This window comes from Equus quagga, chromosome 7, assembly GCF_021613505.1.
Source record: "Equus quagga isolate Etosha38 chromosome 7, UCLA_HA_Equagga_1.0, whole genome shotgun sequence".
NCBI classification, from domain to species: Eukaryota; Metazoa; Chordata; class Mammalia; order Perissodactyla; family Equidae; genus Equus; species Equus quagga.
This window is the reverse complement of record NC_060273.1, coordinates 38,792,789-38,815,734: the sequence shown is the minus strand read 5'-3', so window position 1 is coordinate 38,815,734 and position 22,946 is coordinate 38,792,789. Positions and strand designations below refer to the sequence as shown.

Sequence of the window (22,946 nt, the reverse complement as noted above, 5' to 3'; positions counted from 1 at the left end):
GCGAGCGGCAGAGGCCGGGACGAGGGGGCACCTGTACAGTGACTGTGTCTCTACTGTGGAAGAGAGGTTGGGGGGCGCGGTGGGAGAGGGCAGTGCCAAGGCTCAGGGACTCATGTGCGACTCTTGTTTGGGGACGTGCTGAGTGGACTGTGAAGTACAGGGGAGGTGATTCCTGGATTTCAGGCTCTCTCTGTTCTATCCGTGCTTTCTGTGCTTTATCTGCCCCTGCCGGTTGTTACCGTCATTAATCACCAACTATGCTGCAAGTTAAAACCACTCGGACTTCTTGAGCAAAGGAATCATCCAGAGTGATCTTCCTAGTGGACTAGTTTTGAATACGGTCTGAAAATTCTTTAAAACTTCTTAAAAACAACAGAAGACTAAAACTAATATTCAATTCACACACTATATAGTAATAAGAGTGCAGCATTGTCAGCAGCAGCAGCAGCAGCTGACATTTCTCATTTCATCCTCCCAGTTACGCTGTGGGGGGGGAGGCCATTATCACCCCTGTTTACCGATGTAGAAACTGAGGCTTAGAGAGGTGAAACAATTTGCCTGAGGCCACACAGCTAGTAAGTGACAGAACTAAGGCCTGGCCTAAGTCTGTCCTGGGCAGCGCCGCCTGCCCTGCCCTACGACATGGTGGCCGCTTGCCCTGCCACATGGTGGCCACTGCCCCTGTCTGGCTTCCCAGCTGTGGCATGGCAGCAGGGCCCGAGGCTGTGTCAGTGGGAGCCACTGCGAGCCAGGGAGACGCACGTCAGCAGCACTGGCACTCAGGTCTCCAGTGTCACTGGAGAAGACAGGATCATCAGGGTCCATCTGTAGCCTCCACGAGACCACGAGCTAGCCAAGGCTGCATGTGTGTGCGCGTGTCCAGGTGCCCGTACTGTGTGAACAGGTTGGTTCAAGGGCCATCTCATAAAGGGAATAGAACGCAGAAGGTAGATGAGGGGAGAGAAAGGTTTACAAGGAAGGAAGGAAGGAGAGCAATAAAAGCTTCGCGCTGAAGGGAGAAGCAGCAAAGGCTTTCTGGACAAGAAGCAAGCGTAGCGTACACGTGAGTCCTGCGGTCTAGGTTACTGGTGCAGAATTTTTAATAGAGGGAGCACAACTTATTCACCTATTTCAAAGGAATATAAATTCTTTAATAACGGTCGTTTACTGAGCACTTGGGAGCAGCTTGTTGTACTAGGTACATTCTTTCTAATCCTCACAACCGGAAAAAGCTACCATTACTATCCTCATTTCAGAGGTGTAGAAACTTAGGCTAGGGACTGAATTCACTTGCCATTTTATGAATAGAATTAGGAAACCACTGAGAAGGCAGATCTTCTCCCCGCTAAATTACTATGATAGAGCCAGAGGCCAGAAAGAAACGACCCTGGTCTGCCCAGCCAGCCCCCTCCCCCCGGGTGGGTGACCAGGAGTCTAGGGAAACCACAGGCAGTGCTGTGCTCCGGGTCACCTGATCTTGTGTGTGACGGATCAGGGGCCTTGGTCTCCTGCTGGGGCTGGTGAAGACTCCTTTAGTGAGCATCCTTACTAGCGAGAGAAGACAGTGGGCCACAGCCACTTAGGGACCTTGGGATGTGAGGAGGGGCCTGGGCTTGCTGAAACAATAACTCTTTTGTAACACAAGATGGCGCCCAGAGCCCACGAGGGAGGAGAAATGGAGGTCTAGGAAGCCCCCAAAGATCTGTTTGTGGGGGCTGAGGGCCTTTCCTGCTGGCCCAGGAGGAGAAACACGCCAAGGAGTGGGAGAACCAGGGCTCGCTTTTGTGCTGATGTCTAGCAGGAGGCCTTCGGCAGAGGCAGCCTGGATGCTGAGCTGCCGCCAGGAGGGAGCTCCCTGGCGCTGGGAGCGGCAGCCTCAGCAAGCTCGAGGAGGGAGGGCACTGCCTTCCGACAGAGCGCAGAAAACTGTCAAACCGCTTGTTGGGTGAGTACTGACAATTGTTGAAATTCAGTCATGGATATACTGGGTTCATGATATCATTCTCCCTGCTTTTATGTTTGAGATTTCCCATACTAAAAAGTTAAAAAATTTGGGGGGTGATGTGGCCCCAGGCCTCTGGAGCTTGCAGCACTGAGGCCTGTGTCAGAGCCTTGGTCTTCACACCTGGGGGCAGGCAAGAGCCCGCGGGAGGGCCCCGGATAGGGCGAAGGTGGCTGCATGGGCGCATGGTCCCAGCGTGGCAGGTGCTCAGTGCAGGCAGCACACACACCTGAGAGCACCAGCTTTGAAGTCTGACAGCCCCAGCCATGGATTCCTGCTCCCTACTTATGCCAACTGTTCAAATCAGGTAAGCTGTGTCCCGCCCCAGCCTCGTCGTTCACCGATAATGACACGTGTACTAGACGGAGTTGTGTGGAGTGAGTGAAGTCTCAGCACAGCATCCAGCAAATGGGAGGCACTCCGGAACTGGAGGGCCCTCCTGTCACAACAAGGGCCAGCCCACCGAGCTCCTGCAGGAGGCATCAGAGACTCTGGCTCCTTCTCGGAGCTCCTGCCCTTTCCCTAGTTGGGTGAGAACAGCGATGTTTGGCTGGCTCCTGGTGAATTCAGAGGCTACGAGCCTGGGCTCCATCCCCCTATGGCTGGGACGCACGGGGATGGGGCCAGGATCAGCCCCAGGGGTGGCTGGGATACCTGCTCTTAGCTGAAGTTGTCTGCAGAAGCTGATTAGATTAAGGAGGTGTCACAGCTTCTCACGGCCAGACCAGCAGCTGGTGCCTCATCTCCACATTCAAGGGACTCAGCCACTGAGTGAGCTCACAGCACTGCAGATGCCCCAGGACTGTCTCCTCTGAGGGGAGGGCTTGCTAATGAGGAGCAGCATGTGGGAGTGCAGACCTTGAGGCAGAGTAGGTATTACTTTCCACCACCATGGAAATCCTTTAGGATTTCTCCTGTGTTGTAGCCTCCAGGGGGCAAGAACAATGCTCATCAATGTTCCAGAAGGCTCTGGAAGCATTCGGAGAAAAGAGGTGCACTTAGCCCTCCAGGAGGCCATATCCTCCACAGCCCATAAACTATAAAGTAACAGCAAGAGAGAGAAGGCTGTTCTGGCAGGAATTTGCTCAGCAAATTTTTCAGGCTGAGTAACCTTAATGGAGGCACCTACCTTCCCTGAACCCGAGCCCCTTATCTACAGATGCATTTATTAATCATCTCTCTGATAAGATATGGAAGCCCCGGCATGTGGTACGTGTGCAATACATGTTGTCACACCCTACCCACCCAACAAGACAAACGTCAACAAACGAGCCGTCACCAAGCACTGTGGTGCTCCCTTCTCGGTGGCCTTAGTCTCCTTAAAGACAAAGGCTTCACTGGCTCCCAGGGCGACTAGGAGAAATTGACTAGGTGGCCCCCAGGGCCGAAATGTCTTTGGGTTCAGGCTGCTGGGGAGAAAAAACCACAAATCTTGCCATTCCTCTTAGGTCCTCCTCTGCTGCTGATTGTCAAAAAATCCTTTGCCTTGCCTTACAGTCCCTTGGTCATGGATCAATGTCCCCCATCAGCTTTGTGGGAAGCCTTTAAAAGAAACAGCGTGTTTATAAATGGGAAGCCAGTTGGCTGGGGCAGGTGGTGGGGAGTTACCTTTCTTCTCCATCCGTTTCATGTCCATCAGCTTCTCCACGTTGTTGGGGTCATTCAGCCACAGCTGCATCCGGACGAAGGGCTCCCGTCCCTTCAGACTGAGCTTGTGCCAGGGTTTCGGGCGAGCAAGGAGATCAGAGACGGAGCCTTGAGTGAGCCCTAAGATGGTCTCTCCAAATAAGCGCTGACCTAGAGAGAAAACAGAACCGAGAGAGGTGTCATCACTGAGACCCAGGGTTCTGGAAGGACAAACACGTGTCAAGGCTAAAATCAGACACGGGGTTTAAAGGCCCAGAGTCTGGTCAGCTGGGTCCTGGCTGGGAGCAAGCACGTTGTAAAAGCATTTCTTTGCCCAGACTTCTGACAAACTCCACTTGACAGAATCAGTATTACTCTTGCATTCTGCTTCCACACAATGTTTCTCTCAAAAAAGCCTTTGGGCTTGGGATGAACTGAGGCCTGGCTAGTGCCTGCGGCGTTTATCAGAGGCGGTTAATCCCAAACCCGAGCTCAGGAGGTTAAGCAGCACACAGGCAGGAGACCTCTCTCGTACAACCTCAAACCGCAGGGCTGTCCGCACCGGCTCCTTTCACGATTAGCGAGGTTATCAGGTCTTGCTGAGAAAACAGACCACTTGACCCAGGGTCACAGCAGGAAAGAGAAGGAGAAAGAGCTCCTCGGCTCTGTTTTTCTGAAAAGCAGGCCATTTCCAATTCTGAAGTCTGTTCCCGCAGTCTAAGCTGCCTCTGCTGACTGGAGCTCAAAGTGGATCAAAACCCCTTCTTCGAGGCCTTTTCTCTGCGGCCGTGGTGGGCAGCCTGCTCCCCAGGCCGATCAGAGGGCATTTTGCTCTGGAGAGCACAGTGGCATTAAGTCTGCAACGTTTGTCAGAGGCTTAAAAAGAAAATTCCTCTTCTCTGAGAGCCATTCAGCTGCAGGTTAAGGGGGGCCACCACTTTTAAAGGTACAAATGAGAATCAGGCATCGCCTGAGCGACCTGGTGGGAGAACTTAAATGAACAGGACTCATTAGGTGGCGGTGGAGGCTGGGATCAGAGAGGCCAGTGTCTGGTACCATAAAGCGTACAAAACATGACGCCGGGGCAGAGAGCGGCTCTTCCCTGGGTAGTAGGGTGCCCGGGGATGGCCGGCTCACGTCCTCCGTCGGCCAGTGGGAAACACCACCACCTGTGCTCACGAGGTAGTTGTGAGAAAATGGCAGGGCACTGCCTTGGAAAAAGCGGGACTCCAAGTAAAAGTTGACTGCATGGAAAGCTTTGCACTTGAGAAATTAATTTTTTTGGTGTCAGTCATTTTAACTTAGAGATACATTTACTGATTTGTAAACTCATGGTTTCTCTGCTTTTTAGACTCTTACTTTAGCTTGCAACATCCCAAGTTGTTACCAGTTTTTTGATGTGACTGTTTTCAATAAATGTTACCTAATCCTAATGAATGAATCTCATTTCATTCCATGGAGCTTGCTGGGTTCAGGAAAGTGATATATATGAATGGCTAGTTACTATTTGCTTGGCCCACCCAGTTATATGGGGGGAAATCAAGAGATTCTTTTTGGAAATCATGTCTATTAGTTCCAGAGGTTTCACAGCGGTGGCTCTCAATCATTTGTGGGTCACAGGCTCATTTGAGAACCTGAAGAAGCTAGAGACCCTCGCCTGATAAAATCTGTGCACATACATTCTGCATATGGTTTCAAGAGATCGACCCACGAACACCCCGAGATCCCAGGTCAGAGGTTAAGAAGATGCCTGGGTCTTGACCAAGGGTCATCTTCGCTGCCTAACTCAGCTGTAATTTGGCCCCTCTGTGTCCATTACTCCACTGAGACCCCAGTAGGACAGGCAGCTTCTTTCCTGGAGAAGCTAAGACCAGTTCGAGCAACCATGAAGACTGCTTTGCATCGCTAAGCCCGGGGGACGCTGCTAGGGGGCTTTTCTCGAAGTTCCTTCACGAAGAGGAAGAAGTCATCTGTCTGAATGAAGGTTTTCACCCCTCAGGTCACTGACTCCTGCTTCACGGCATCTGAGAACAGAGCTCCAAGGCCAGTGGGGTTCTGCTGTGGCTGCACGTGAACAGCATCAGCTAAAACCCCAGCAGTGATGGAGATACGATGGGAAGACCAAGGATGAGATCTGAACGTTCACGATCTCACAACTGATCAGTGTTTGAAAATGAGTTTTCCTCAGCTGATTTTCATCGTTTACATGAAATGACACTCCCCATACGGAAGTGGGCAGCAATAATGTACCAGGCCTGCTTCCCTGGACTTGTGACAAGACTAGAAGGTAAAGGATTAACTAAAGTCTAGAAATCCTCGCACATTTTAATACTTGCTGAGCACATGGGACTTCACAGCCATTGAAGGAAATCAACAGCTAAATTTTCATTTTTATGAATTAAATTAATTTTCACGATTAACTGAATTAAAAATGTTTTCTCTCCTGCTGTTTTGCATAATCAGTGGGTAGAAGGCCTCAACCAGACAGGCTGGCCTGACCCTAGGCTGTTGGGTGACCACACAAACTTTACTGGAACCCATTTCACTGCTACTCCCTTCTTTTTCTGTCCCCTGGGAAAAACAGAGAAGGCCCCTCCTGAAGGTAGTTGGCAAATTCTAGCCACTCTTTGGGGTTGTCTTAACATGCACCACGGAGAATGGTGCTCATTTAACTGACTTTTACACCAGAAACAAGAAGGATGGAAGTGATGGGGAGTAGCTGTTTCCATGCTCTGGATGCCTAGACCAGGGGAACCCCATCTGGTCCACACTTCACTGCAGGAGCACAATGGTTTAAAACGACAAAACACCCTAATATTTGCGAGGCAACCGGCCTAGGTTTGAAACCCAGGGGAGGGGTGGTGAGCTCAGTTCTCCAGGGGCTGCCTCACCCCGGTGGAGCCTGGGGAGTGGATCCGCTGCAGGAGACAGCAGGACAATAGCAAGAGAGACTGCGCTGCCAGGCAGGCTGCTGGGAACTGCTGCTACTCACAACCCCACGTCCGGCATCGTTATTCAGGATTTACCGAGGAGGCTCCAAGAGCAGCTGGCTCAGTATCACAGCACATGAAGTAGGAGAGGTAGGATGTGAACCAGTCTGTCAGCCTCTTCCACTACGCCACCCAGATGCTGCTGATCCTCCCCAGCTCTGGCGCCCCCTAGGGATCTGGGGCTGTCCTGGGCATGTCCCAATCAGGGCAGTCTGAGTGGGTGGCCTGAGTGGGCTCCGGCCTGCAGGTGTACCTTCCAAGAGGTCCCGGCAAGGGCGCAGGGGCCGAGCAGGAGCGGGAGTGGGCTGGGATTGGCCTGTAGAACTCTAGCACCCTCATGAGCCCTTAGTGTTCACAACTGTAGGAGGTTCTGTGTTCATGCAGGTAGCCTGTAAGCGCTTAAACCCTTTCGCTGGCCTAGCCTGAGTGCCCCCCCACCTGTTCTTCCCCAGAACTCCCACAGGAAACAACCTGCCTCCTGACTTAGCATACAGGGAGGGCACCTACCGAGGTTGTTGTCGGTCAGCACCTCCTTGACCCTCTTGGTTATGCCGTAGGTGTCCAGCTCTGGAGACATGGCTACCAGCTCTTGGATGCTGAGGGCCGAGTGTCCAGACAGCGGCAGTGGGGTGGTGGGCTGGGAGTCTGAGGCGGGCGGGTCGCTGGGTTCTGGTGGTTTGCCATCCTTACTGGTTTCGATGGGGGGACAGGGCTGCTGGACCAGTTCAGTCAAGCTCTTCACCGATTCGCTAGAGCTCATTGGAGATTCGGGTGCAGGGCTGCAGCTGGCAGAGGTCTTTGGAGTGCTTTCTGTAATTCAAGCACAAGGAAAACCGAGGCTCAAACAGCTGAGTTTCACCAGGCCCGTCTGTCTACCTTCCCTGTCTAGGAGATGCTCGTGGAACGACCGAACGAGGAGGATACAGTATAGCAGTCTGCGGATCTAAATGAACTGTTTCATAGTCTTTTGACTGAGAGTACCCTCTCATTTTCTGCATTAAAAAATAAAAAATAACAGCAACAGAAGGAAAACTAGGGGTTTAAATAAAAGGTTTCTGAAGGCTCATTAAAAGGGCATTCTGTTAAAAAATCTGTCATATTAATCATGTGCTATCATTGTCATGATTTCTTCTAATGGAGCCCCCTAATTCTGTAATTCAGAAGTACCCTGGCTAGATTATAATTTGCATACTTATTTTGTCCATAATTTCTAGAACAAAACAAATGGACGTATTATTTTCAATGAGGGCTGCCCACGATGTGTGGTCACGCAGGGATGAAGACCCCTGGAGACCTAAGGTGTGGGCTGCTGGCCCCCTGCGGCCAGTGCTGACTCTGGGACCCCAGGCTGGTTCTCACTGTGACTCCCGGAGGGCCCCACAGCACCCAACCTGGAGGGAACCAACAGCACAGGAGCGCTCGCCCTGCTTTCCGTCAAACCCCAGGATGTGCTCCCAAAAGCCGAGCTCTTAGTTCATCTCTGCCACGCTGGCACCAGCACCGGGAGAGAGGGGGTCAGTGTGGGCGGTCAGGCCCCCATGCGCCCCTTTCTTAAGAAGGGCCTCTGTTTCATTGCTGGTGGCCAGTGAGGAGTGCTGACCCATGCCCTTCTGGCCTCTCCATTAGCATCACCCGTAAAACCGACATCCATCCTAGTTTTGGGATGTCTGGAATAAAGGCTTTAGCCATTTCCTAATTTCCTGATACAGAGAAAGACGGTGTCCAAGAGGAAAATGCAAAGTGACTTGGCACTGCGGGCCTATCCACGAGGTACAATCTGCCCTTGGCATGGCGTCTTGGCGCGATCTCTCCCCACCCCCACTGAGAATGGCACGTGGTAAGACGCCACAGTGCCATGTGGTTGGAGCTGGGCCAGGCACTGTCACGTGGGCTCCACGGCCCCTGAGAGATGATAAGTCGCAGTGGGCAGGCCACACACTGAACATCAGCACACATGGGTGGCTCCCAAATACTTGCCACCTGACTAAACAAAATGTAACCCCGAGTAATAAATGAATTGCAACTGGCCATGTAACTGGAGTGTCCTTTCCCGGACAGATTCTATCCAGAATAGCAACCTATTCAGAACTCAAGAGGATGGAAAATGTATTCCAAATATAAGGGGTATTTTGTAGAAATATCTTGAAAGATAAAATCCCAAACAAGGGAAATGTAATTCAACCAATAAACCCGTTTATTATCCTAAACTGGTACAGAGTTCCACCATCACCACATAAACCTGCGTCCTCAACCTGGAAAATGAGGTTAAAAAAAAACACTGGTTTGTGAAAGATGTAAGAGACAGACGTAAACGGCAGAAATGGTCCATATAAATCTTTAAGGCAATCTGAATCCTACAAATCGGATTTCTTCTCTCTGCTCACCTCCAGGTCATCATACAACTGGATATAAAACCCAGCAAATGTTATTTTTGTATCTGAAGCAGCAAAGGAATTGTACTGTAAATTTGCCCTGATTCACCCATGCGAGGGACCAATTTGGCAGATCATCCATCTTGCTCACTGTGTACTGTCAAGGATGGCATGAATTCCCCACATGATAAACAGATTTCTTCTCAGGTTTGTGTCCTTTAACCCATAGCAAGGTCAGAATCATGGCCGCCCGGCTGAGAAACTGCCTGGCGCTGCTGCCCCAGTGCGCTCCCTGTTTGGGGTGCCAGCTGGAGCGGAGCCCCCCAAATAACTCGAGAGGCGATACATTTCTTTCTTGCAGGCGTTCTTAGTGAGCCACTCGCGTGGGTTTTTGCGATGAAGAAGCCCTGAGAGAACTAAACAGAGGCACTTGCCACATGTTACTGGTGTCCCCCTGTGCTCCCGACCGTGGCTGCAGACAAAGGCCGCGTGGGCCTCGAGATGTCCTGGGCGAGGGCTGCTGGGCCGGCTCGTACCTGTGCCTCCACTCTCTAAACTACAACAGACAACTCGAAGCTGAGTGCGCTTCCTGTGAGACAATTAGTCACTGACAGACACGTGTGCACAAGCTGTCACTGTGTCTCGGGTCACAGAAAGCAGAATGGGGCCCATGTTTTTGGAAAGGCATGGACAGATGCAACAGCAAATGGACCTGTTGGAGAGACCACAAATCCACAGGCTCAGAACCTCACTCTGGAAAGAGTCATTCTTGAGAAGCTTTTTCCAGTGAGCGCCACAGCTCCAGTGGCAGGACCGGTGTGACAAAACCAAACCTTTTAAACAAGCTCCCACAGCCCCCTGGTGAGGCGGCCGGGCCCTGGGTGCAGGACGACGGGTGGTTGCCTGCGTGACTCACCATCCTACAGGACAAGAAATGTGGTAACAGAGAAGAGGAAATGGGACTTGTTTTTTCTTTTTCAAAAATTAGCAAATGGAGCCTTCTAATCAGAATAACACATTTTTTTCCCCTTCTTCTTCCCCACAAAGCCCCCCAGTACATAGTTGTATATTCTAGTTGTGAGTGCCTCTGGTTGTGCTATGTGGGACGCCGTCTCAGCATGGCCTGACGAGCGGTACCATGTCCGCACCCAGGATCCAAACTGGCAAAACCCTGGACCGCCGAAGCGGAGCGTGCAAACGCAACCACTTGGCCATGGGGCCGGCTCCAAAACCACACTTTTTGAAAGAACAAGGCTTTACTCCACTCCCTACTTAAAAATAATTAAACAGGGCCGGCCTGGTGGTGCAGCGGTTAAGTGCACACATCCCGCTTCAGTGGCCTGGGGTTCGTAGGTTTGGATCCCGGGTGCAGACATGACACCGCTTGGCAAGCCATGCTGTGGTAGGCGTCCCACATATAAAGTAGAGGAAGATGGGCACAGATGTTAGCTCAGGGCCAGTCTTCCTCAGCAAAAAGAGGAGGATTGGCAGCAGTTAGCTCAGGGCTAATCTTCCTCAAAAAAAAAAAAAAAAAGAAAACCCAACAAAACAAAGAAAAAAGGAGGAGTCCTGGGCTTGGCATTAAGATACTGAACTCAGGAGTGGGGACAACCTCTCCGGGCAGGCTGTGTGAACTTGAATTTGATTCTTTACTTCTTGGGCCATCTCGGTTTCAAAGGTCCCCGACATTCACCATAAATCTCATGACTTATTTTTATTTCTTCCACAGCACCTGGCACAAGACTGAGACGATGGCAGCAGACTCAATGGCTACGTCCAGTATGAGACCATTTAGATGACATTCTGGAAAAGGTAGAAAACTACAGGGACAGAAAACAGATCAGTGGTTGCCAGGGTGAGGTGCAGGAGTTGACTATAAAGGGGCATGTGGGAATTCTCGGGGGGGGGTGGACGATGTAATTATTCTTTATCTTGATTTGCCAAAACTCATGGAACTCAGCTATGAGAGAAGACTCAGTTTTACCATATGTAAATTACACTTCAATATAAACTTGGGAAGGAAGTGGTGGCAGAAACAATGAATGGAGAGTATGTCATTCCATTCACCCTTTCTCTCATTCCCTCAGTCTGCTGAGTCAGGCCACTGGGTCAGTCAACGGGTCAGAGGGGGCCATGCCCTCCTGGGGCTCACACCTCGTAGGGAAGACAGCCACTAAACAGAAGTACCTACAAGACAATGAGTGTTCCGATGAGAGACAGATGGGAGCGCACAGCAGGGGCCTAGGGGGCAGAGAGACCTCCTGGACAAGTGACATTTCAGGTGGACTTCAGGCATGAACAGGAAGTAGCCAGCTAAGTTGGGAGGATAGGAGTGGCGAGGAAGGGAGAAAGTGTTCCAGACATCTCGTGGGTTTGAGGCATGGATGAAATTTGGCGTGGTAAGAACATGAGGCAGAGAGGCCTCCAGCGGCTGGGCTGTGTAGGGCCTTTGAATGGGCTGAGAAGTCTGTTTTACTCCTCGTGCAGGCGGGAGCCAGGGAAGGTCTATTCGAAGACGGGCCTACACCCTTCAGCCCACAACGCTCCTCTTCCGGGCACTCCAGTGGGCACTAGAGTGGGCACTGAGACCTTGCCTGAAGGAGCAAAGACCTGGAAACAGTATGCATCTCCAGGAGACCGGGCCTCTACACTATGGCGTGTTCAGATGCTAGGAACAGCAGCGAGGACGTCAAGGCTGGAGCCACATGTACCAGCATCCACAACATAATGGTGAGCCCACGAAACAAGGTGCAGGATGGAAGAGTCTGACGTTTGTCTATGGGCTGGATGCGGGCACATGCTGTGTGCCGGGTGTGGCTGTTAGAGCGGCAGTCAGGGCACGGAGTCACGTGCAGGAGTGACAGAGAGCAAATTCAGGATGCACAGGACGCAAATTCAGCGTCGGCTTCCAGGAAGAGTGAGGTTAGGGATGGGTCTTCAACTCTATCTTTGATGTTTTCTTTCTTTTAAAAATATAGGATTGAATTATGATCAAAACTTAAGGTGAAAATCAGGTAATGGGAAGATGGGTGTTCACTGAGTTATTCTGTCATTTTCTTGATGTTTGAAATCATAGACCTAACATCAAAAAGTAAGGAAGGAAATAAGTTCGCTGTGGCTTCAGCACAGAGAATGACCTTCTTAACAGCAAGGCTGGGGCCGGAGGTCCCGAGGAGGCTGTAGTGTCGGCCAGGCAGGACCCAGGGTGGCCTGGAAGAGGACGGGCGGAGTGCAGGGAGACGTTTCCAGGCTCCAGGGAGACGTAGGAGACTGCCGCAACAGGACCTGCGGCTGAGTGCGGGCGGGGAGACGGCCGCGGAGGAGGGGCGACAGGCATGCTTCCCACACTGCGGCCTGGGCAGCTGGGTGTGGGGGGCCGTTCCGAGGGGACACTGCAGCAGGCACCCAGGGGTGGGGGAGGCGATATTGAGAAGCCCTGTCATCATTCGTCAGAGCAGCTGCTTCTCAAGCTCACCTTTCCTGTGGGCCGTTGTGTGCCGGGCGCTGGGCTAAGGCACAGGAATGAACTACTTCAGTCCTCACAACGACTCCCAGCGTGAGCCCGGCACCTCCATCTCCCTCATCTGACAGAGATGAGACATCATGCCCAGAGTCACACGGCCGGGAACCAGTCAGATGTTCCGTATTCTTAGCAGCCCACCTGGACAGCTGGGTGGTGCCCACCCCCTGCACCTGCGTGGCCGTCAGTGGTGGAGTGACCAGCCACCTTCCAGGACACGGCTCCGCTGCGCTCCACATATCAACGCGCATGAGCCTCAGAAACACGACTGTGAGCCACAAAAAGCCAGTCCACTCCTGGGATGAGGGAAGGGAACCCAGACGCATCTAGTACGGCATATGAATGCAGCAGTGTGCTGAGGGTGGGTCCACACGGCTTCATTCCATTCTCATAACAGGCCTGCGGCGGAAATACAAACCCCTCGCTCTAGGCGGGGAAACTGAGGCTCAGACAGGCATTGCAACCTGGTCCAGGCCCCACGACTAGAGCAAGGATCTGAACCAGATCAGGAGTGGAAAGCCTACGTGTTTCCACCCATCCTCTGTCCGCCAGTCACCGCAGGCACGACAGCCTGCCTGCCTTCTCTTCATTCACTCGTTCCCTCACTCACTCCAAGATTTAAAGCACCTACTACTTTGTGTCACGCACTCTGCTAGGCATTGGAAATAAAAGAAATTAGACACAAACCTTGCTTTCAAGGAGTCTGCAGCCTGCAGGACTGGGACAAGTGAAAATGGGTCATTTGCATATTCTAAAAGCCCAGCTACACAGTCCATCTATCCAATGTTGACAGCAAAGTGAGGCGTTACATTTAAAAAGTGATCCGCGTGGATTAAATTTTTTGCGAGGCTTCGAATCTTACATAAGAGTAGCTTGGTTAGTAAGACAGAGAGAACAGAGACAGTGACTCGGGGCCCTCTGAAACACACAAGGCATTCAGGAACTATAAAAGGATTATGAAAAATATTATATTCCAAAAACAGCAGGCAAACAACAGCTGCCTTCAGTTTTCAATAGAAGCCAATTGAAAATGCACACCCACCATAATTTTCAGAGACAAATCTCTCTGCAGTTTATCCGATCCCCTGTTTAAATTTCCATACCCAGCCCTCTATCTGCAGTAATAATAACCCAAATTCCATTTAGTGTTCATTTGAGCAGTCAGGATAAAGTCATTTCTTATTATCTCCCCACTGTGTAAAAAACAGCTTGAAGGTAGGAAGTCAGCAAGCATTTTCACCAAAAAGTAATTATTGTAAGTGACATTTTTACTGCTGGCATGCCATAAGGCGAACTGTGCATTCAGAAGGACAAGTTGCTGAAACAAAATGACAGGGTACTCTGTGACATTCTGACAAGAACCCAAACATTATTTAACTGGCGGCTGGTCTGATGCACCACTTTTCATTACGTCCATAGTTTAGGCTTTGAGCTTGTGCCAAGCCAGGAAATTCCAAGCGACTACAGAGACAGACAGGGATGGAAAGATGGGAAAGAGGAGGGAAGAGATGGGGGGGGGGGGGGAGGGTGGCCAGGGAGCAGCATGGTCAAGGCCTGGCACATTAGATGTGGGCGAGGAGGGAGTCAGAGAGAAGGGGAATCAGGAGTGCAGGAGAGGCAGAAAGGGGAAGATGGAGCCAGAGGGGACAGGAGCCTCGGCGCTGCAGCTGCACGGTGCTGCAAGGATGTACAGAAGGTTCTGGAGTGCCTGGTGCTGGTGTCCTCGGTCCAGCGGGAGCCCTGGTAGCCTGGAAGGACGCTGCCTTGCTTCAGGGCCTCTCCAGCTGACAGCTTCAAAAGCCGTGACAGGCTCCCCACCTGCCTGGAACCCTTCCCAGCCAAGTTCAGATGTAGAGATTGTGACGTGGACACTAAACTGAGCCGAAACATGGGGACCCGCTCGCCTGCTCACGCGGTCCATCTCCGGAGAGACCCGCCACGTGAGGTGGCTGGACGGTCCCATTAGAAATAATGAGCTGCTCGGCATCAAAGGTGAACAGCAACCTAAGTGGCCCACCTGTACTTCAGTCATCAGTTGGCCAGGCGTGTGCTGCCCAGTAATGTGACATCTTCTTCCTGATGAGTTCCGACAGCTCCAAACCTTTTCCCAGTGGTGGCAGCGTTCATGGCCGCCTCGGGTCCTGACCCTGCCTCTGAGTCTAACGGCAGAGACTCTTGGCCCCTCTAGGACCACTGCCCTCTCTCCTGTCATGCAGCTATGTCAGACACAGGCAACAGAAAATGGGGCTTGTTTTCTTTTGAGTACGAGTGGTATTTTGCCTGATTAGCAGGGGCTTGAAACAAAACGCACGGACACTTCAAGAGAAGTCACAGGGACACGCAGAAGCCTTCCACATCCCTACCATGCCAGTGACGTCTCCCAGGGAGAAAGAAACAGAAGTCATCTAACAACACATGAAAGTGTATCAGAAGCACCGGAAGTGGCCACACTAGACAACGGCCTTATTTCTAAGGGCCTGGATCTGATGCAAGTGCCGACGGGGAGTGAAGGAGGGGCCTCGCTGCCGCAGGTCCCACTCCTCCACCCCGGGAAAGGTCCATTCCCAGATAGGCAGCTGCGTGAAGTACCAGGACACCCTCCCCACACCCAGGCCCTGTCTGCTGCCCTCCTCGCCGGCGGGGTTGGCAATACTCTTTGGCCCTCAGCCAACCTTGGCATCGCCTTAAATCACGGCAAACCTCAGCAAATCTACCGAATCACTCTTTTTTTCCACAGCAGAAGAGTAACCTGAGAACGATTGGAGGTAGGGAGGAGGAGGGCATGTGGGGGATTGGTGGGAAGACCTGGGGAGGAGCCAGATGGGCTGGGTGGGACCCTCTGCTGTCCCAGGAAGGGCAGATGCCATCCTCTGCTGGCTCTAGTTTCTTCTGTAAAACAGAAGAGCCACGACTCTCTCACTCGCCCCAGCCCTGCCGGGACTGCAGTAGGCCAGGGTGAGATGAGATGACAGCCCTGACACACAGTAGGTCCTGGTGTGAGGTCCAGGATGAGATGACAGCCCGAGCACATAGTAGGTCCTGGTGTGTCTGTGACAATACATTTTTTTAAGTCTGCCTGAGGAACTGTCATAGTGACACAGAACCCAAAATACTTTAGTTATTAACAAAGGAAACTTTACTATAAAAGCAAGGTTTCTATTGAACTTGTTATTTATAGCTATCTTTCCCAACTTGACTTCCAAGCCACTTGAAGAAAGGGCCTGTGCCTTCTATTCAATAAGGGGACCCTCTGAGTGCCAGCTGGACCTCATTAAGCAAGTCACTGTTGCAAAAACCCTGTGACGAGGGCTACGATGGGGACGTTCAGGGAGTGGTGGGAGCTCACAGCACTGTGACATGGAAGCTGAGGCCGCGGGTAGGTGTGAGGGAGAGACTGGGGTGTGCCAAGGCCTGGGGTGGAGGAGGGAGGAAGACATGGAGGGGCCGGGTCACATGCTAAGATGGGGGACCTCAGCTCTAGCGAAGGGGCTGAATACGCGGATCTGGTGGGAGGTCTGGTAATGGAGGTCGCACACCAAGGGAGGAGGCAGGACTGTCCTTGGCTGGTCACCTGGTGTGAAGCACAGGGTGCCAGAGATGCTTGCCGCTGAGACAGCTGTCGACTAGAGATCCACAGTGCTCGGCTCCTCCCATCTTGTGCCACCCAGCGCTTCCCTCACCCTTGGGACTGTTCTCCACTCTCCTCTTTTCTCCTCGAACTGGGAAGTACATCGGGGAAAACAGATCTCAGCAGTTCCGTACTGACTGAGAGGCACCCGGGGTAAGCTGCCGAGGCAATATGGCCCTCAGCCGAGGCTCAGGCCTGAGCTGAGGGGAGCTGACGCGGGGGTGGGCACTGCAGGGGACTTGGGGTGTAAATCTGTCCCCACCCTAGTCTTCATCACTGTTCTTGTGTCTGTTTTATAAGCTCTTAAGGAAATGTGCATGTCCAAAGCCAAGTCTGGCAATATTAAAAATTAAAAACCCTCCTTAAATTACAATTCAACTTTGGCAGTGAGCTCAGCCTGGCGAGGCTGCAGAAGCGACGCTGGGCGATGCAGCTGGCCCTGCTTCAGGAGCTGGGCTCGCCCTCTTCCCGGCTTTGCCGCAGATCCATACTGATTTAGAAATAGTGCTTTCAAATTACCTTCAATAACCTTATTACCAACCCAGCTGTGTGTATGAACACTTATCAATGCGTCCCTGTGCATTAAGAGAAAATGTATGTCATACAAACAGTCTAAATATATATTACTGAGATGGGAAAAAACAAATCCTCTAGTTAAATTGCTTTGCTGTAATCAAAGATTAATCACTGTGTGAGCGCGTGTGTGTGTGTGTGCGCGTGTGCGTGCGTGTCCTCTCTTTTTCTCCAGGGCTTGTTTGTGGCTTTGGGCAAACCTGCCCATCCTTCACCAACAGTCACACTCTGGCAGGCAGCTCACAGCACCATTCCGATGTTGGAATTAATTTTCCCGGATTTCTAAGAGTTGGAGGAGCTAGGAGGTGGTTTTGAATGTTGGTTTTCTCCTGAGCCTTCTAGGCCTGCAGCTCAGAAACTCTCCTTTCCTCCAGGTACCTGGTGGACAGCAAGCTCTGAAGTGTCCATCTTTGCAGAGGCTGTAGCACCGTTTGCCCCAAGAGCAGCCTGTCCCCTCTCAGTAACACTTCCAGGCAGCCCAGCGTGCAGGTAATGACATCTGGGCTATGATGGAATGTTCCTTAGAGAATCCATGGCTGATTGCAGCCATCAAACACACTGGTGTGGTGGGCTGCTTCTGGCCTCCCAACCACACGCAGGTGAGTGAACGGATCTGGCCCGACACGGGTCCCAGGCTGTGCGGAGCAGGACCGAGTGACATTTTCGTTGAACGCGGTGGTATTCGAAAAGCTATTAAGGTACATTATTTTACACATCCTCCTAATCTCTCCATACTGCTTTACTTAATTTGTGATGAAATTGTTGAGAAAGGGTACTTAATGTAGGACAGTCAGTAAAAGTAATTTATCATCTTCCCGCTTCAGTGCGCACGTTATCAGCGAACTCATTTTCTGCATTCATCATGCAATCAGCCTATTATTTGCATATTAATCAGGCAGTGGACCATGAAAGAACTGCATCCCAGCCAAATGCTGCACTATCTCAGGAGAAACACGCAGCAATTATCATACATCAGTGTTATGATGTGGTAATTGATTATAACATCTTTCTGCTGCCCCTGGGGAGCCCCTCTGCTCACCCGGCTCCAGGCATGCTGGACAGATTGTTCTTTTCCTCCAAAAATCAGAGTTCCTGCTGCTGTTCTCTGAGTGCTGTTTCTGTGGAGTATCGATCCTTTCTTCCGATTTCATGATGTATTTACCTAAACCGCGTGAAACTAAACTGATCGTAGCTCAGGGATGAGAGGGCCAGGCCGGGTGGCAGGCGCGTCCCTCTGGAGTCCGTTCTCTCTCCTCAGCCTTTCGGCTTCAGAGGCGCTGCTCTGGCTTCTGAGAAAGTTCCCTTATCAAATGAAATGCTACAACTTCAGTCCCTCCTTATTGCAAAGTTGGTACAAAGGCAGTTTGGCTGCTTTATTTAGGAGCCAAAGGGCAGACTAATTTCGGCCCTCTCGTAAAGGACAAACCCAACATCTGCCAATTCAGACTCAGGTTATATTTAGGCATCCAGTTCCAAAGGGAAGAACAAAACACAGAATCAAGATGAAGCGGGTGACAGAGCTCCTGGCTCATGCTGCTCCATCTGGGACCCTGCCCCACTCTGCATGGGGAGGCTAACTGGGGCCCACGGGCTGGTCAGCATGGGGCCGGGCTCCCGGGCTGGCTCAGGGCCCTGGCAGGGAGAGAGCATGACAGCTGAAGGGCGAGGCTGTCCTTTAGGAAGGGAAAGGACCCCGGGCCACTGTGTGATTTTCCTTGGGCTCAGCCTGGAAGGGGTTTCAAAGCAGTGTGGACCTGCATCACAGGCCAGATGGTCACACACTTTCAGCTGGAAAACTTCATGAAGTTGGGTCTGACTCTCTTGCTGCTTTTCATTGGGTTCTCTCTCCTCCTCTGTCCAGCTCCTGGCTAAAGCGCATGGGATGCGTCTGATTTTCTATTAATTGTCTTGGGTCTGGTTTTTGACATTTGCCCATTTATAACGTGAACCCAGTTTTGTTCCTTGTTTTGAGTGTAGTTCCAGGGACCAACCCTTCCCCCATCTTGGGGGACCAAGTCCTCAGGGCTGGTGATGGCTTGCCTGGACCCAGGCCTCCTGTGGACACCTCCATGGCAGCCAGACCTCTGGTCTCAGGACCACGCGGGCTTCCTCCACTTCCTCCTTGGCCTCATCTCTGAGCCATGGTTTTCTCAGTCCATAAAATGGGGAAATCATTTCCACTTACTGACGAAGAATTAAAGGTATTTAGCACTGTGTGTGACACAAAAAAAGATGCAAATATATGTTTCCTCGTTTTATTCTTACCACTTGTAAAAAACTACCTGAGGATTTTTAGGCATTTAAGCTTCTTCATCCTTCTCTACAACCAAACCATTGAAAACGAAAGACCTTATTTGCTCCTATGACCTACTTTGCCTCTTGTGCTGAATGCCCAATGTACTGTAAATTTTGTTTTCCAAAGAAAATCTAAAGGGGAAAGAAAGGAGATGTGCCCAGAGGCCCGTGACTAGGGCCTGCTGGGCCTTCTCCGAAGAGGAGTCGGGGAGTGCCAGCACGGAGGGTCCAGGCAAAGCCACCGAGAGAACCAAGCGAGAGGGGGCTGATAGTCACCCCCACATCCAGACAGGATGGCCTCGTTCCGCAGGAGTTTGCCCCAAATGGCCTGACCTGTGGTCTCACTCGAAGCTCAGGATTTTGGGTCAACTTTAAGGAATGGCAGATGGACGGGCAACTTCCAAAGACAGACAGCATTTCAGAGAAGCCAAGGGTCAGGGAGCTGCATGCAGGTCCTCCTCTAGCCGACCCTTCGTGCCAGCCTCCACCCAGCGACGCTCCTACTTCAGTCTCCACCCAGGGAGTGAGCGGTGGGACTTCTTTTCTGTTTTAAAGGCAGAGGCCTGACATTTTGTGTGTGCACATATATTATTCCACTGCTCTTGCGCACACACAAAAGACACTTAGCGGCAGAGGTTGTACTGGCAGCAGCAGAAAAGTGAACATTCAAATAGCGCTTCCTCGGTGGCAGCCGCTGCTGTGGACCCTTTTATACACGAACCTCCCAATGGTCCAGGAGACAGGCACTTCATTTTTCCTAGTTGACAGAAGAAACTGAGACACAGAGAGGTCAAGTCACTTGCCCAAGGCCACACAGTCACTCAGTGGCGCAGGTGGGACCGGCCCTGGGCAGCCTGCTCTGAGCATGCTGTGTCATACTGCTGGTCACACTTGCTCAAGGCTGGTCACTGCAGGAGGGTTTCACGTTTTGCTGTTAAAATCAATCTAAATATCTCTGGCTAGTGACTGGTTACATAAACTCTGGTAAATTCAGATACAGGAAATCTCTGCAGCTGTGAAAAGAGCAGGGCCTTCTTCGCGTCCTGGCCCAGGAGCGTCCCCATGGGGTCTTGCTGCTGAGGAAAGAAGACACAATGCCTTGAATCCAGTCTGTTCTCTTCTGTGGAACCAACACCTAGATGCGCGAAGTGTCTGTAGGAACCCGGGAACAGACCGCCTCTGGGAGGGTGACTGACTTTTAAGAGTGTGAGCCCTTTTCAAGCTTGCATTTTGTAACCGTGGTGCACTTATTAAAAAAAACTCCCTACAAATCATAATTAAAAAAAAAAGTCAAGTAAGTCTCTTACTCTGGGTGACTCTTAACTCCCTCCTCTTCTTTTCGGAGGTACGGTGACGGATCCCACTCAATGAACAGAGCCTTTGGGGGCTGCTTTCTGCCGGAGCAGCCTCTCCCAGGGAACATGATGATGACATTTGCTGCTTTGACACCAAACATCGAGTGGGCTGTCACGCTCAGCACTGGCTGCCTGGGGATGCCTGTGCAGGGTCTGCAGGTGCAGCATGCTCTAGGGGAGGGCAGGCTGTGCTGGAGTTGTCGCACCCCCGCGTCACAGGAGTGACGGGCTCTCTACCCTCCCTCTGCCCTCCTGTGCTGATGCTTCTGTTTCAGGATCATGTAGCCAGGTCCCACCATGAGATGGCTAGGAGAGCTGAAAAGCAGCTCGTGCACATGGGGCATACAGGACGCGGTCCTGACAAGTCCCTTTTCAGGGGAACTTGTGAGAAGTGCATCTTCCTTTCCTGTAGCTTGCCGGCCGGCCGGGGCCCCCAGCTTACTGCCTCATCCTCCTCGGAGGCCGCTCCTGGGCCTGCTGGGCCTCAGCCTGCCTCTCATCGCTCTGGAAGCCTGAGCTGCAGCACAGTTGCAGCACCTTAGCCCAGTTGAGATGAGGTCAACAACTTTTGAAAGATGTTGATTAGAAATGAATTCACAGAGCAGTTTCCTAGACCATGTTGGCAGGCACGGGAGCCACCACACCCAGGAGCAAGAAGGGCACTGCACCCAAGCCGAGGACGCTCCCTGCCTGCCCCAGACCCCCGCCCCCAGCTCCCATGTGCTCCACCCTCTGGGCTATCACCCTCACCACGTCTCTGCTTTCCTGGGAAGGTTTTCTGAGCCTCACAAGCACCTTGTGCAGCCCTAGACCATTTCTCCTTGAGCTGCCCAGCTTGCCTGGGCACATTCAGTGGCTGCTGATGCCATTTCAGTGTCCCAGGCAGGGCCTGCGCTCCGTGTACTGGAGGCCACACTGCTTGCTGAGCCTTGAGACCTTGCCTGCCCCCTTCCTCCACGGTCAAGCAGAGCAGCTCTCTCCTTGGTCACAACTCTGGCTCCGGGTGGGCCACCTGCTGAGTTCTTAGGGAGGGGTTTCTCCCAAAACTCCAAGCACCCTCTCCTGCCTCTGGCCTGTGATCTCTTCAAACTGGGATTGGTGACAACCCCGGTGGGCTGTGTCACCAAGCACGGGTTGAGGCCCACCTCCTTTCCAGAAGGAGCCACCCACAGGGGGACGGAGTGCTTTGGGGTGAGACGTGGTGGCTGAGCATCCTGGGGCCCGAGGCCGGCACAGGGACAGGCTCCCGAGGAACACCCCAGCCCTGTTCTGCCCGTTCACTTTTCTTCTTCTTACACAAGCCCTAAGGCAGCAACAGAATGCTACATAAAGACAAGACAAAATCCGTCCATCATCCACTTTCCCACTGTCAATTTAAAAGGAAAATAAAAGGTCTCCGAATTAGGGGCTCCTAATGTTTTCACCTTTTTCAAAGGTTCCACATGTGCCACGTTCTTCCCCATCAATGTACCCTTTGTACCTGCAGAGCTCTCCACCTGGGATGTTCTCCTCCTAGACGCCTTTGCCCTTCATGGCCCAGCCCCATCCTTGGTGCTCCCTCCGTGCCAGCGGGTCTCCCCGCAGGCTGGCGCCCCCACGTACCGGCTGACACACAGCGGAAAGGCAGGCTGTGCCTGAATCCAGAAACCTGTCTTTTCTGACCTTAGAGTGGAGAATTCCTTTATTATGGCACTCTGGAGAAAATAAAAACGTCCTAATGCAGGTCACAACCAAGAAAGCAAGCAATGAATGGGGCACCTAGTCTCCTGGCCATAGGATGCAGTGGGTGTGCATGGTGGAGCCCCAGGCCAAATGGTGAGCAGTGACCACCTGCTTAGAGAGGGGCACTGTCTAGTTCACACGTGGCTTTCCAGAATTCTCTTTTGTCTTTGACCTGTTGTCTATGGCTATGTAGAAACCAGTTATATACAAATCTTTTCACTATTCAAAAGAACTAGGGTTAGAATAATTCTTTTTGGAGAGAATCAATGGTTACTTTCACTAGTTTATTTTGATGCAAGAGAAGGAAAAAAACACCAAAGCTAATCTAGCCTAAGGCATGGTATGAGGAGTTTCGCTGCTTTAGACAGTGCCGTGGAATTTTCTAGAGGTGCCACTAGCTCTTCCTATTCCTATTCACATGCATCTGAATGCCCCACCCTGACTACATCCTTAAAGTGGAGGAACTGACTGCTTACTCAAGGAAGCTGCACCAGAATCGTCCTGCGGAGTTCAAAGGATGTGTTCCTGGTCATCTTATGGGCACCAAGCAAGAGCCAGCAGGCATACTGAACAGGAACGCTGACCTGTCCCCACCTGGAAGCTGTGGCCACAGATCTCTCCTGGCTGTGTCAGGCCATGGACAGCACACGTGACACCCATGGTCATCATGTCAGGGAGGTGGCACCCACGGACTACCCACGTGTGCGACTGCAGCAGCTGTCTTCTCAAGAGCAACTGATACCCTGTGGCCTGGGAACAGCGACACGGAGCCATGGAATTCCCCACAGGTGCAGAAGCCTTGGAACTGCAGTTCCTCGCTGCATGCTGGGAAAAAGCCCGGTACTTGACGATGAATCTGAGGA

The 22,946-nt window shown here is 51.9% G+C and overlaps 1 protein-coding gene across 1 annotated transcript in view; it reads right to left on the bottom strand.

Moving 5' to 3' along the window:
- The window catches only part of CUX1 (cut like homeobox 1), a 339,593-nt gene that overhangs the window by 18,764 nt on the left and 297,883 nt on the right, over nucleotides 1-22,946 (bottom strand). Inside the window, exons 21-22 of the mRNA XM_046667235.1 lie at nucleotides 7,126-7,428; nucleotides 3,611-3,799 (exon numbers count right to left, since the gene is read on the bottom strand). Of these exons, the coding sequence (XP_046523191.1) occupies nucleotides 3,611-3,799; nucleotides 7,126-7,428 (492 nt within the window). The remainder of the gene's footprint in view (nucleotides 1-3,610; nucleotides 3,800-7,125; nucleotides 7,429-22,946) is intronic.